Source organism: Penicillium digitatum, chromosome 5 (genome assembly GCF_016767815.1).
Source record: "Penicillium digitatum chromosome 5, complete sequence".
NCBI lineage: Eukaryota > Fungi > Ascomycota > Eurotiomycetes > Eurotiales > Aspergillaceae > Penicillium > Penicillium digitatum.
Genome location: NC_089388.1, coordinates 2034061 through 2048457, shown reverse-complemented (window position 1 = coordinate 2048457; position 14397 = coordinate 2034061). Strand labels below are relative to the sequence as shown.

The 14397-nt window shown below is 49.7% G+C and overlaps 5 protein-coding genes and 1 non-coding gene across 6 annotated transcripts; 3 read left to right on the top strand and 3 right to left on the bottom strand.

The window, feature by feature from the left end:
* Window positions 1–376: 376 nt before the first annotated feature.
* Pdw03_1920 (C6 transcription factor) lies at window positions 377–3751 on the bottom strand (the record flags this gene model as incomplete). The annotated part of the gene is made up of 1 exon (XM_014680854.2): window positions 377–3751. One exon carries the CDS (start codon window positions 3749–3751, stop codon window positions 377–379), a length of 3375 nt encoding a protein of 1124 aa, XP_014536340.2.
* A 1084-nt stretch (window positions 3752–4835) lies between these two features.
* On the bottom strand, window positions 4836–5452 carry Pdw03_1919 (Aminoglycoside phosphotransferase; the record flags this gene model as incomplete). The annotated part of the gene is made up of 2 exons (XM_014680855.1): window positions 4836–5318; window positions 5381–5452. 2 exons carry the CDS (start codon window positions 5450–5452, stop codon window positions 4836–4838), a joined length of 555 nt encoding a protein of 184 aa, XP_014536341.1.
* A 2954-nt stretch (window positions 5453–8406) lies between these two features.
* Window positions 8407–8492, top strand: Pdw03_tRNA170. Its single transcript has one exon. It is a non-coding gene; the product is annotated as a tRNA-Thr (tRNA).
* Window positions 8493–8718: 226 nt separating this feature from the next.
* Pdw03_1918 (Kinetochore protein Ndc80) lies at window positions 8719–10976 on the bottom strand (the record flags this gene model as incomplete). Its single annotated transcript, XM_014680856.2, has 2 exons — window positions 8719–10875; window positions 10932–10976. The coding sequence occupies 2 exons, from the start codon at window positions 10974–10976 to the stop codon at window positions 8719–8721; spliced, it is 2202 nt and encodes a 733-aa protein (XP_014536342.2).
* A 379-nt stretch (window positions 10977–11355) lies between these two features.
* On the top strand, window positions 11356–12703 carry Pdw03_1917 (Peroxisomal membrane anchor protein (Pex14), putative; the record flags this gene model as incomplete). Its single annotated transcript, XM_014680857.1, has 5 exons — window positions 11356–11388; window positions 11467–11473; window positions 11528–11780; window positions 11835–11919; window positions 11972–12703. The coding sequence occupies 5 exons, from the start codon at window positions 11356–11358 to the stop codon at window positions 12701–12703; spliced, it is 1110 nt and encodes a 369-aa protein (XP_014536343.1).
* Window positions 12704–13026: 323 nt separating this feature from the next.
* On the top strand, window positions 13027–14244 carry Pdw03_1916 (peroxisomal membrane anchor protein conserved region-domain-containing protein; the record flags this gene model as incomplete). Its single annotated transcript, XM_014680858.1, has 3 exons — window positions 13027–13418; window positions 13469–13758; window positions 13811–14244. 3 exons carry the CDS (start codon window positions 13027–13029, stop codon window positions 14242–14244), a joined length of 1116 nt encoding a protein of 371 aa, XP_014536344.1.
* Between the last annotated feature and the right edge of the window lie 153 nt (window positions 14245–14397).

The window sequence follows — 14397 nt, the reverse complement described above, 5'->3', positions numbered from 1 at the left end:
GAGAAGACTTTGAAGGATCCGGGCTGTGCCTGGGTCTAGAGCTGGACTCATATTGCGGGGTTTGAGGGGTCTGAGCTGGTTTCTAGCTGGCGCTGGGGATTTATTAGCGTGGAATCCTAGGACTACGACTTCCGATACCCAAACTCACCTTGTTTTTTTCAACCTGGTCGTCTTGCCAAGCGCAATCAACATATCAGAGAATGAGCATCCAACCCGCAGAATCGCCTTGTCACAATTACACAGCCTCCTGAGGACAATTGGTCCATGGAGTAGGAGAAAAAAAAAAGTATTTACATTCGAGAATAGTTTTTACTGTGAAAATAAAAATACACACAGGACCGGACTCAAGAGAAAAAAAAGTCATCTCATCCACATCCTAGATCTTGTGATTATCACAAGGCCACTTCGGCTCTGGCTCCGGTGCCAGCTCCGGCTTCGGCAAAGACTCTGCCAATTCCTTTGGCCAGTGAGATCGCATGAAAGGATCGGACCTGTTGTACTTGATCCGCATCCTAACTGGCCTGCGCGTGGGCGAAGAAAATACCTTTCTAAGCTGCATGCGGCGCATGTGGCCGGGAATCTCGATGTCGACTTGGTCTTCCGGGAGTCCGAATTTGAGGAACGTCTCCAGACAGAAGTCAAGAATGGACTCGAGCTCTGTTTGTGGCATCTTGCCGGACTTTAGTTGGTAAGGGTATTCCTTACGGGAGATGGAGGGTGAATATGGGACAGTGGAGTCGTAGACGAAGGAGGAAGAAGAGGGAGAAGAGGGAGAAGAGGCGGTCTTGAGAGAATCGGTGGTCTTGGGTTGGGGTGTTTTGGGACTGGGATTGCGGCCACGGAGCCGTCCGTCCGTGGTTTCTTTGACGCTTTCTGCATATTCTCGGACGGCACTTCGTGCGAGGATGCGGACGGTGTTGAGGTCTGCTATCGTGGCTTTGCTTCGGACATGATTGATGTAATCTGCGTCCCATCCTGGGGAACCGTGTGAATTGGCCCGTTCGTCGCTGAACAGCAGCCGGGCAACACCGCCTGGAGATTGGAGCTGACGCTTCGGAGATACCCAGTCGACACAGACTTTGTCCCAGAGCTGCTTGCCAGCGACGGCACCCTGCGTCTCCACGACAGCAGCGAAGATCTCGTGGAAGGTGGTTGGGGGGATCAAAGTGGCCTTGTGGCGTCCGGTGATTTCCCTAGGTGCCTCCACTTGCTTGAGGATGTCCGGTAGAGGGCCTGGGATGACAGAGAGTACGCGGTGCATACGAGAGAGTGTTCGAAGCTGGAAGTTCCTGACTTTCTCACGAGTACTATTAGCATGCCACTCGCCGCGGAAAAGGCGGAGCAAGATGTCTGTGGCCTGGTTCAGGTCTTCTGTATCTACCTGGGTCAAGGTGCCAGCAGCTGTCTTATGTCTAACGGTGGCATCGAGTCGAATTACTGCACTTGCCAGTACGCCGATATTGATGTAGCCCCAGGATTTAGCCCGATGCTCGGTCAGGAAGTTAAGCATCAGCACCACACGCTTCCAATCTTTGCGTGCGATACTGAAGTTGACCAAAGATTTAATGGTGTTCACTGAAAGAGGGATCGCGAGCGACCCGATGACACGCTCGCCGAGCTCGACATTACCAGTGGCAGCTGCAAATCGAAGAATAGATGGCGCTAAGGCCTGATTTCGATATGCGCTTTGAGGGATGGCAGGGCCATCGATGTCATTGTCCAGGAGTAGTTGTTGGCCAAAATCAAACGCGTGGGTGGTTGTCGCCACATCAAGGAGATTGGCAAAAGTGGCGCATGATAGCTGCGGGATGGACGATTGAGAGATATCTTGAGGCTCGAAAGATTTGAAATCAAACAAAAAAGAAGCTTCTTCATCGCTGGCTTGGCTTATCCGTTCAAAGAACTTTTGGATGTGCTGAGCCTTGCTTGCATCGGCAATATTTTGGAGCCAAGCATACTCGTGGAAAAGGCGTCCACTTTGCTTGTCCCGAGCATAATAATTGAGATTAAATTCAATCAGGCCAGTCATAGCTGCCGATTCATCATAGAATTGGGCCCGCGTTTTCCCATTCAACACTTGTGCCAGGCTTAACTCATTCCCTTCCCACGGAGGAACAACATTGTTCTGGGACCTTAGGAGATGCTCGAAGGAAACAGGATCAGAGGATGGCTTCAAACAGCCCGAGGCCAATATCCGTGCAATGTGCCAATTGGTGAACTTGTTTGTTGGCCGAAGCTCCTGACGGCTGGACACGGGAGGGTCAATAAGTTTAGTCAGAGGGGCTGATAAATTGGTGAGATCCTCAGGAAGGTATCCACGATCTCCCATTCCCACATAAGCTTTGTTCGCCAAGCCACTCCGTAGCGATGCAACCACCTCAGAGCTGATAGTGCGGTATCCAAGTCCATTGAATGGTGCTTTGTCCTGACCCTTGAGTGTTGGAGGTTTCACGGTTTGGCCTGGTCGACGCCAAGATTGCTCGATACTGACATTAGTTTGTTGTACTGTATCAAGGTCATTTATTAGAGGCGCCCAACTCTCAGCCTTCCATTCACTAAACCGAGTCATTTGATGCACCAGCAGCGTGCCCGTTCTGCAGAACCCATGTTCCACACAACACCATAGAATGAGCTCAAGCCAGATTTCGGGACCCAGCTCTCGGATTCCAGGTGTATAGGGAATGAAAGGTGACGGCTTTCCTGCACCAGCGGCTGCTGCAGCCACTGTTGTTTCATGTTCATGCCATGCCGCGTCGGACAAAACGCTCATTATAGAATTTGACAATAGATGGAGCGCTGGCGGGCGAAATACAATCTGACTGGCATCTGGTTTCGGATATTGATAAACTCTGTCAGAGATCATGCCTGCATGGTGTAAACGGGCAAGAGTTCGGAATACACAGGACATTGCATGCTTCGAATCGACTGATCGACTGCGCGCAGCAAACAAAACTAGAGAGCCAAGGTTTGCGAGTATTTCAGCCAAGATTCTCTCTCCAAAAAACCTTGGGGCAGGTTCCACCGTCAGAGTATCAAGAGAAATGTTGTCTGATGGAATAGGTTTTAGATGAGACCATTTCCAAGGAGATGTTGATTTTGTGCCTCCCGTGAGCTTGCTGAGGGAGACCTCCTCGGTGATGGGAGACACCGGATCAGAAGTTGACTCATCTCTGCGGCGCACGCGAAATGGTCTGTTCCAATCAAGCCCAGGCGAAGGGTGTTTAGGGGGCATATGAGGAGCTAGCAATTCATAGGTGTCAATCAAGCTGTTTAGAAGAGCCTGCACATTAGACCACTCATGGTGTGCAAATCCAAGATTTGCAAGAAGGTGAAATTCGAAATGAATCCTTCCATCCCATAGGCACCCCAGTAGAGCGTGGGTCCGATCAAGCTCATGTTCGGATTCGCGGAGTGGTCGAAGCCGCCTGGGCTGGCCTGCAGGTTGGACGACGTCTGGTGATTTGGCGATTCTTGGTGGAATACAATCCCTCAGCAATGGCATCCATTCCTCAATATGTCTCTTCTGGTCATGCCTGAGGCGAGGGTGTTTGATTAAATTGTATTGGCGTAGGAAAAGAACTTCATCTGGGAAATTAATCTCTCTCAGGTCATTGCGAGTTTTCTGGGTAAATTGAGTCCACGTGGGCCGAGAGAAATGAGCCTCGGATCGATATGGGAAGAAAGAGATGCGTGAAGCAGCTGGCCTGCGACCGAATGGCAGGATGCGGCCGGGGCGCAAGCACCTGCTCATGGTACCGCGACGAGGCTCAAAGGCGGGTGTATAGGTTTCGCGATCTCGATGGGTACGGGATTGGCTTGATACATGTCGATTTCACAGGTACATAGCGGGATTTTCCACGAGATTCAATTGAGCCCCGTACCAACAGGGGCAAATGAGCAAAGATGAGGGAGATGAGGTGTAAATGTTGTTTCGAGAATTTTGGAGATCAGAAACTGCTGAGTCAGCACCGAGCTATGAACCAATCGGAGGCCACAGAATGCGGAGTTCCTTATACTTCCAATGCAGCCCTGGAGGTCTATATTGTCATGTATCTCCGAGCAAGTCCCAAAGTTTTGTAGTTCATGAGAGAGTCAGAGAGACGAAATTCTACTAGAAGCTTCCCGGTAGCTATGGTGCAACCCAAAGCCCCTTCAAGTTGAACTTGCTTCAAAGCGTTGCCAGCAAGTCAACAGCGATGTAGGCGTTTTCGTTCCGCGTGATGCTGCAGCTAGAAAGAACCGATTCATGATTAGCGTCCAGTGCATAAAAACACGACCTGAGTGAAACTCGGATTTGTAAGTAAAAATTATACGAAGACCGGCGACGAAGGCAAAATAGGGATTGTTAGGGGTCTTCGGTGGGGGCTAGTTTAGACAGTGTTAAGTAACTTTAAACACGCCTCAAGTAGATTTCTAGAAATTTTAATCATCGTGAAAATCTGCCGGTGAGCTGACTATGGCTTGCTACACCATGGAGTGCTTTTCGAGTGGTTTCGTGAACTCTTTTGTAGTTCCAGATACGAAAAAAAGAGAACCTCCCAATCGATCCGAAATCTGCAATGTGGTGATGTGGTGGGCTGTAGAAATATTGTTTCCTGGCGCATGTCGATAAGACCCTTTGCTAGGGTTCTACAGGGAAGTCAGAACTTGTAGTCTCCTATACGAGAACAGTTCTGTCATATGTACACAGTTTCTCTAGAATACTACCATATCGGATGCCCGGGAAGACTCGAAAATAGCTACAGGCTCTTCTCTACAGCTGATCCAGCAGCCACAGTAAACTCAGTAATAATCTATTTCACATACTGTACGAGCAAAGCTGCAACATGCGGTATCTAAAACAGCATCTGACGAGAGTGACGACGTGCAAAGTCTCCCTGCTCACTAACAGTAGCAACAGTCGTGGTCGCGATAGGGAAAACGGCGAAGGAAGCGCTAGAGGCCTGGCTACCAGAGAAGCCAGCGGGGAACCCAAGGGGAGCACCGGTGGATTCAGGGAATCCAGGAGGCACACTGGTAGGAGAGCTTATGGGGAAGCGGGTGAACTTAGGTCCCTGACCGTGTCCTTTGTGCCCTTCGTGTCCGGGTCCCTTGGGACCAGGACCGTGACCAGGTGCTCGGCGGCTAAAGGAGAATCCAGTAGGCCATCCAGTTTGGAACTCAGTTGGAGTTTCAGATAGAATTCCGGATGGAGTGACAGATGGGGTTCCAGATGCGAATCTAGATGGGGTCCTAGTTGGGGTTCCGGATGGGAAACCTTCAGGGAAGCCACTGGGAGGAGAACCGATAGGAGTGGCAGCGTCAGCCTTGTTAGCGTGCTGGGGAGATAATTTCAGCAAAGAACGATTTCTAATTGAGGATGTGCAGAGTTGATTCTTACAGGCAGCTTCCAGGCCGCAGCAGACGGGCCCATGAATAGGGCAGCAACACCAAAGGCGGCAGTGAACTTCATGAGGGTTAAGTTATTGGATACTGAGAAAGTGAAAGTCGGGAATGAATGGATGCAAGAGGGAACAATGTAAAGAAAGACTTGAAGCTTTGGAAACGAATGAGGGTGCGTGGCACTGGTAGTTGAAAAACAACCGCGAAAACAGGATTTAGCTGGTCATATACCCCTTATGTATCATTGTTGAGAGTCAAAATGTTGGACCGAGTCGTCAAAAAGAGCGTTCAAAGATTGCCGAAACACTCTTTGTTCCCTGAGAGGATTTGGATCTGCAGGGGAGCAAGTCCCATCCCATGGCGAAAGATTTCAGGGAGAGATATTCATCGATGGAAAAATAGCCCTATCACCCGGGGCACGGCATATAACAGTGGAACCAGGAATAACTGTACAGATGGTGGACGGAATGGCCGTAAATTGCGCGGAGCAAATTGTTTCAGACAAGAAAGACACAGATAGAGCAGGTGAATGACAGATCTCCACTTATTCTGCACATCGCTCCTGACGATCACTTGGGTGACGAAGGAGGTGTATCCTGCTTCGATGGAGATTGGCGGAGTCCTAAAAGACGGCATGCCGCGCCAAGACAGTCCAGAAACATTGTGTTGAGTACGGAATACTCGTTGTAGTATCTCATTGAAGCATCTGATTTGTAGCATTTCTTTTCCCTAGAAGGATTTCGATCCCTCATCTCTCAGATTCTTGTAAATGGGTGTGATTTGAGCATTTCGACCAAAATCTTACACGCTAATTCGCTCTGTCGAGATCAAACGTTATACTTCGTATCGCTTTTAATAGAACAGTCTATAAAAAACCTATATGGTCGGGGTCAAATCGGCCAATTTAGTCAAGTAACGCCTTCTGGCACTTTAATAGATCTGGGAAAGTTTTAATTAACTTGATACCCACATAGGAATGATGCGTTGAACTAGTCAAAGCTTGCAAGAAGACGCCAACGTAACTCGGAAAGCCAGCCACACCTGCCCGTGTGCATTCACCATGACATAGAATTATTTTTCCATCTTAGCACATGTGGAAAGGCAACTGAGAATGTCAATAAAGTAGCTGGCAACGTTGTACGGTCTCTATTCCGTACTCGCTCACTATCCCCGTCCTTGGATTTTCATCGTCTCAGACGAGAAGTTTACTCCATGCCCTCTGCGGTAATTCCATACTGAACCCAATTTTTGGCCGAAAGCAAGCTCAAAGAACATCCTACAGTAGGCTTAAGCATGGCCAGTTGGAGACGGATTATTGCCGGTCTCAAAGTTGTAGGCATAAGTAGGCTTCGCAATATTGTTGGTCCTAATACCTGGCTGCACAAAGCGAGCGCTGTGAAACAACTGCAAAGCGCACATCCACAGGTCCTGCTACAGATCGATCCATAGCGGGTCCACTCAGCTCAGCCTGGTATCGCGCACCAACAAAATGGTTGTCCCGTTTGGTGCAATCACGCGAAATTCTTGTTGGCCATCGTCGCTGTGTTGTATATGTTGCCTTTCACATCAATGGCAATGCTGCCAGTGCCGGCATTTAATGAGGATGGCTCGACGTTATTGGGAAGCAGGTCCGCCGTTGTGTGCAGATGTCTAAGAGAGATATCAGGATCGACCAAGCACTCACAAAGTCATTAAAATTTTCGTTTTGGGGCTGTAGAGTATAGACGAATCTAACGTCCAGAACAACATCATTATGGCCAAATCCTCCAGATCCTAGAATTTAAATCAGCTGGCCACAGACCTTCAACCACTCGAGGCCCTTTCCGCTCTTGGCACAAGCTTGGCGGAATGGCGCTAGTCGATAGCTCAATTCCGAAGCTCAAATTACCCTAACCAAGGCCACTTCCAGCATTAGCGTGTACTAGCGGTGCCAAAAAAAAAATGCAATCCTTCGCGGGGACGGACCACATGCATACAAGAAAGGCACGGACCCGGCTTAGGCCAGCCTCGGGACCACCAAACTACCCTTGTTAAGTTCAGTCGCGATAGTTGAAGGGGCCGATCTTCTCGAGTAGCGTAAACGGATCAAAAATAGACGCTAAAAAGAAGTTGAGTTAATGAGCCGTTTAAATTGCCATAGTCGTGCCAAGCCTATTAACACTGGGTAACGGGCTGGGTGTGTTTAATCTCTGGCTTGAACTAAGCAGTGCGCAGGGTGGAATATTCAGAATTCAGAAATCTAAACAAAAACTGAATATCAAGTGTATTGCCATGCCCAAGGGCAAAGTATTCCGATGTGGCCAGAAAGAAAACCCCAGATTCGAGGATCCCTATTGCTATCAGCATATGTCACCCTAGACTTTGCTCCAGGGCTGTGGACACACTACGGGAAGACGGAGAGACGGACGCCAGCTACTTTCAGCGGATGGAAAAGTTGTACTGGTCCCAACAAAAGCTGTGGCGGGTGCGAAATTGGTTACCCGTTACAAGGAACATATGACTCTAGACCTCCTTGAAATGGAAAACCCAGCCTGAGTTACGGGGAGTAACGTTGTATGTCTTGGAAGCGCAAGGGAAGAAGGATGGCAGTGGCGTGTTCTTCTTTGGTCTGATCTGTTTTTGTATGGTAGCCAGAACTCGTGGGTCCTAAGTTCCCAGGGGAGAGTGTTGTGAAAAATTTCGATCAGATCCTGTCATAGATAGAAGATAAGTTTAGAATGAAGTGTAGAAGTCTGTAGCATAAAGGTAACTCACTCTTTACCAAAGACGTACCGGTCTACTCGGGGACGTCGCCATGATTAAGATGAACCGACCAGTGAATATTTTTGAGGGCGTCATGGTAGGAAGAGATAGATGCACGCAAATCTCATTTCTCTTGACGATTCTTTGTCAAATCTTTATGTACGGCTAGTGTATGTAGATTTTAGAAACTTGAAAGGTAGGTCTATAGAAGGGTCCAAACAGTGTGATCTGTGAGTCTGGCCACCTAGATATTGCTGCAAATTTCGAACTATAATTAAAATTGGCCCAGTGGCGCAGTGGTTAACGCGCCGTGCTTGTATACATCTACAGGAACACGGAGACCGGGGGTTCGACTCCCCCCTAGGCCCATTTTTTTTCTGTTTTTTTTTCGTGTATCATGCTAGACTTACTTTCGAATTGTTTCTGTCTCGACTGCTTTTCTCCCTGTGCTTCAACCTAAGCAGCCTTTTACAAAAAGATTGTTATTAAAAATCCACTAAAACGATATGTGCATTGCGCATCCTCAACTGATCCGGGGTATTGTACATGAAACCAACACTATAAATTGAACACCAAATCGTGAAATCATCAACTTCAAAGTTCCTCTTCAAAAACTTCATCACCACCAAGCTCTTGTTCCACCTCGTCAACGACAAAGCTTTCGTAGTCCTCAAGGCCTTTTTGAACATGTACTTTGAAGCGAATCACGTCGTTAAGCATTGTTTCGACATTAGTGTGCAACTCCTCGCGCAGAGAATTTGCTCGAAGCGTCAGTTGCTCATATTCGATATTGGTATTCATCTCGCGCTGCTCCATCAACTGCACACTGTCACTGAGAGTAGCGCGCATCTTCGCCAACTCCTTCTCCATCTTCTCAATTTGGGCATCGGAGGCCAGCTTCTGAGTGGTCGTGATTTCCTTTGTTCGTTCGAACTCTTCCTCTGCTGCTCGGCGTCGATGCTCCAGGGCCTCGACCTCGCTTCGTTTCTCATCCATTGCCTCTTTGATGTTGTCGAGAAGATTGCGACGTTCAAGGTCGTCATCGATCCCTTGCTTCCGTCGTTCATTGATCTCTTTCCGGAGTGATTGCAGACTGTTTCGGACAGAGCCCCGTAGATCCAGACTGAGCAAATGCGCAGGGTGGTAGCCAGTGAAAGGTTCCGCCAATAGGCGATCCCCCTCGGGAGAAATTCGGTTGGGAGGACCACCAATCTGGCTAGCGGAGAAGTTACTCTCATTGATGTGCAGGCGAAGCTCATAATTTTGGCCCTTGGCATTCTCAGCAGCCGCGGGAATCAAGCTAGTTTGGTAGCCAAGAGTATTGTAAGCTTTCACGATCTGTTCCAGATCTTCTAGTTTTTGGCTGGCTTCCGCTTCCTTCTCCATGACACGGGCATGGGCCTCTTCTAGGCGAGCCACAGTGTCTTCGAGATTCTTCTGTAGACGTTCTCGCTCAGAGTTCATGCGGTCGATATCCTGGATAGTGATACCTTGGCGATCAACACTAGCCTGCAGATCGGAGCGTTCAGATTCAGTGGCCTGAAGATCGGTATCGGTTTTTTGAATCTCCGTGTCGAGGAACTTGATGCGAGTCTCGTATTTTTCAATTTTGCCTTTGACGTTCTGGTTATAATCCTCAAATTTCCTCTTGTCATCCTCCAAGATACGGAAGTGCTTGTCCAACTTGGCGATGTCGGGAGCACTCTTCTCCACTTCTTCAATTTGGTCGCGGAGAGCCCGGTTCTCCGTCTCTAAGGCCTCCATTTCCTGGACGTACCGCTCATTTCCCTGAGCGAATTCTCGCGACATGTTTTCGACATGCGGAATCAACCGCTTCTCTGCGGTGTCATCATCCTCGTCTTCACCACCCTGCAGCCAATCGTGGTAGGCTTGAGTGAGAAACCGAAAAATAATGCGATCACCAGTGACATCGACACCCGCCTCGGCGCAGGCATCATCATACTCACCGGACTGATAACGATCCATCATCTGTGCCAATTGCATTAACCAATGTAGCATTCCGAGAAAGGTCGACCAGTTCTGGCCACCAACGGCCGCGATTTGCGACTTTGTAATGCCTTTCTCATACGGGTATCTTAGCTGTTTCAGGATTGGCGGTACTTCGGAGTCCATTGCTTTTTGGAACTTGTATCCTGGATCGATTCGATGGTATAGCCACTGGAAGATATAGTTGAAATCCTTCTGGGTCGGCGAGCGAAGAGTGTTCTGACCCAAGGAGTGTTTCATTTCCAACTCAAAGCCATGAATAGTCAAGTACTCTAACAGTTCCTGACCAATTCGTGCCTGGAAAGATCGGTCTCTGAGAGGGCGCGGGTCCCTGGGAACACCAGCAACAGTGGGAACTTGAGTGAAGAACGACTGATGTCCCATCGGCCCTCCTCCCGTGGATGGTCGCGAAAACACACTGCTTCTGCGCTGTGGGTTTTGAGGAATCGCAGGATTGGAGGAAAGAGACCCTGGAGCGTAGCTTTGCCGACTGGCACTAGCTCCACTGAACATATTGCTTGACACTGATCGACGAACAGATGAAAGACCGGCATCAGCGCCATATGGTCCACCAATTGACATGCGCGTAAAGTTGGGCTGCTGCGGGCGACCAGTGGAGCCCATCAAGGAAGTTCGGTGGTTCTGTGAGCTGAACGGGGGGTTTTGGAATCCGATAGAGCTTGCGCGCTTCAGTGCCGACTGCGGTTGGGGGATGGCAGAGAAATTCTGCACACTCCCAAGAGTCTTGATCACAATAAAAATTAGCCCCAAGTCTTGCGCTTAATAGGAGGGACCTATACTTCTCGGGAGCGTTTAATGCTGAAAAGCCCAGTGTCTTGCGACATGGTGATGATCAAGCCGCGAAGGCGGCAATAGACAAGGCGATTCTTTTTACAACGGGGTTTGGATATGTGATTTATAGACAAACATTCCACGTCCAACTGGGTTGCACCACAAAATCCGAGAGGCGGGGTTTGATCTGTTGTTTGGTAGGCACAAGGCGGGATTTCGGCGAGGTAAACAAATGCGTGCCGCTTTCAAACGAGGTAGGCGGTGTTGGCACACGGAAAAACAGTCTGGCCGAAAATCACGAGACTCCCGGTCTGGGGAAAGTCTTGGCGTTGGCGCGAGTTCCGAGGTCCAAATGGCGATTCCCGATGTGAGCGTCGCATCTGTCCCTGATTCATTCTTCCTACACTCCACTGGTTGTCGACATCAATCATAATGGCTCCACGAGAGGAGCTTATTACTTCAGCTGTAAGTTTTCTATTGCCCTTCTTTCACTGTCTACTATAATTCACTTTCAGAGCCATCGCTAACTCATCTGTCCGCTAGATTACCTGTATGGACTACGAGGGGCACAACTTGACATGTGATAATCGCTGACTTGATCTAGTCCTCCAGGACCCATCGGTTGCTTCTTCACCCATTGAGAAGAGGGTCTTATTCCTTCAATCCAAGAACTTGACTCAAGAGGAAGTGGATATTGCCTTATCGCGAGTGGGCGAAGACTCGTCTGCCGCGGGCGCAGCTACAGTTTCAGCATCCCCGACACCTAGCTATTCTTCACAGCCAGTTACTTACCAGCAACGACAGCTGCCTCAAGCACATGGCTATACTTCATATAATCAATGGCAGCCACCTCCCGAGTAAGTTTATCCGTCGGTTGTCGCATGGGATTTTGAGACTAACCATTTGAAAAGGCCACCCAAAAGAGATTGGCGGGACTGGTTTATTATGGCGACAGTGGTGGGTGGAGTTGGCTATGGGTTGTATACCGTCACAAAGGTATCCAGTTGTCCCCTCTCTCAAAACCAATGGCGCTGATCAATCCACTCAGCGTTATATCGCACCTTTGATTGCGCCACCGACCCCTCCCCAGTTGGAGCAAGATAAAGAAAACATCGATGAGCAGTTCTCGCGTGCATTTACTCTGATCGAGCAACTATCGACCGACACCGCTGCATTGAAGACCGCCGAGGAAGCACGTACCGAGCGCCTGGACAAGGCTCTCAAGGACGTGGAGAACCTTGTTGTTGATCTCAAGAGCTCATCCCGCCGAAGAGATGATGAGACTCGTCGCATTAGCGACGAAGTGAAGTCACTGAAGGATGCCATTCCCAAGGCCCTTGAAGGTGCCCGAGAAGGCAACGAGAATCGACTGAAGGAACTCGGCACTGAGCTCAAGAGTTTGAAGACCTTGCTGAGCAACCGACTTGGTGGTGGTGGAGCTACCCCTATTGCTGGCAGGACCGTTGGGTCTACTTCCATCCCCAGTACTCCTCGCCCGGCACCGGAAGAGACCCCGGCCACTTCCCCCCTTCCTGCCGCAACCAACACCTCGGCTGCTACTGTGGCTCCACCTGAACAGGAGCCGACCCCTACCGCTATCCCAGCGAGCACAAGCCAGAGCCCTAACCCCCTCTCGCAACTTGGTCGCTCTGCGTCCATCCCGGCATGGCAAATGGCCGCGGCCAATCGATCCAAGGCCAATTCGCAGTCGAGTACACCTGTTACACCTGCCGAAAACACTGCTAGCCCGAGCCTGGAGCAGAGTGCTCCTTCCAGTTAAAGTTGAACTAGGTTTACTAGATTATAGGATTTTGTATACCTCTTCATCTAATTGTATCTATCATAATAAAGTTTTAAAACAGAAAAAACCGTGAAAGCAATTCCTCCCGTAAAACGGAAGCTTTTCTTTCGGTGCCAATCTACAGCGGAAGTTAACAAAACTAAGATGAAGAATGTAGGAATGCGTTGAAATCGAAAACCCGGGGACAATCCTGGAAATCGGATGACCGAACCGATAAGCCGACCTGTGTTTCTTTATCACCCCAGAAGACAAATCTCTCCAGACTTTCCAGAACATCTCAAATACGAAGGAAACGAGCCAAAATGCCTTCACCAACTCGCTCATCGCACCGAGCTGCCTCTCCCTCTGCTCCAAGCTCAAGCCGCCATCACCGCAGCCGCCACAGCCATTCCCACCGCCACCGACCCCGAGAGAGCTCGCGCTCACGGTCTCCACACCGATCTGACAGACATAGATCAGACCGTCACCACCGTTGTGGCGAGGACAAAGACCGCGGACACCTCGAGCGACGACATAGAGATGCCCCGTCGAAACCAATCGTGCTCCCTTACCAAGCGCGCGAGCTCTCAGGGCGTGACCTGAAGGTTTACGAGCCTATGTTTGGCATGTACTTGGATATTCAAAAAGGAAAATATATCGAAGACTTGAGTGAAGATGAGGTGAGGGGGCGGTGGAAGAGTTTCACACAAAAATGGTAAACATAAGGGTGTCCATTGCCTGACGCGACATAAACTGACATCACAGGAACCGTGGAGAACTCGCGGAGGGATGGTATGATCCCGTCACACTTGACAAAGCACGCCGGAGTGCAGAAGAAGAACCGGCAGCTGGCCCTAGAGGCGGACGCGAATCGCCTGATTACACGCGGGGCCAGCGAGCGACTGGCAAAGCCCCACGGGATCCTCCAGTAGGCAATGACGATGAGGATGACGATGACGAGTACGGGCCTAGTCTCCCACAAGCTGGCTCAGGGAGAGGCGGTCCACAAGTAGGCCCTACAATCCCAACCATGCAAGATCTTGAGCTCAAACGAGGTACGCTTTTCTCCTTCTCCCAAATATGGCTAGAGTGCTGATTTCCCTCCAGAATCTGCTATGGAGGATGCGATCGCTGCTCGCGGTGAGTCACGCGATCAATACCATGCTGAAATTCGTTCGCATAAGTCCGAAATGCGTTATCTCCAGGACGAGATTGCCCCGCGGGCTGAGGCGGGCACTCGGGAGAGACAGCTCGAGAAGCGACGAGAAGTTGCTTTGAGCAACCGTGCATTCGCGGACGCGCGTGGTGGCTCGCCAGAGGCAGCTCGGGATGAAGATTTAATGGGAGGGGGCGATGAGTTTTCTACCTTGAAGCGGGAGAAGGAGAAAGACCAGCGTAAGAAGAACGAGCGTGAGATCCGGAGAGAAGAGATTCTTCGTGCGCGTACAGCGGAGCGAGAAGAACGTGCGCAGGCTTATCGACAGAAGGAGCAGGAGACTATGAGCTTCTTGCAGGCTCTGGCAAAGCAGCGATTTGGCTGAAAATTACAAAGATTAGGGTGTTTATGCGCCCTCTTTGATCTGGACATCTTGTATACTTTACTGTCAGATTCATAAAGCAATTAGATAAATACAATCTACATCCCCATGCTCTGCCAGTCGGCCTATTTGCTCCTACGGAACGATCCGACACCG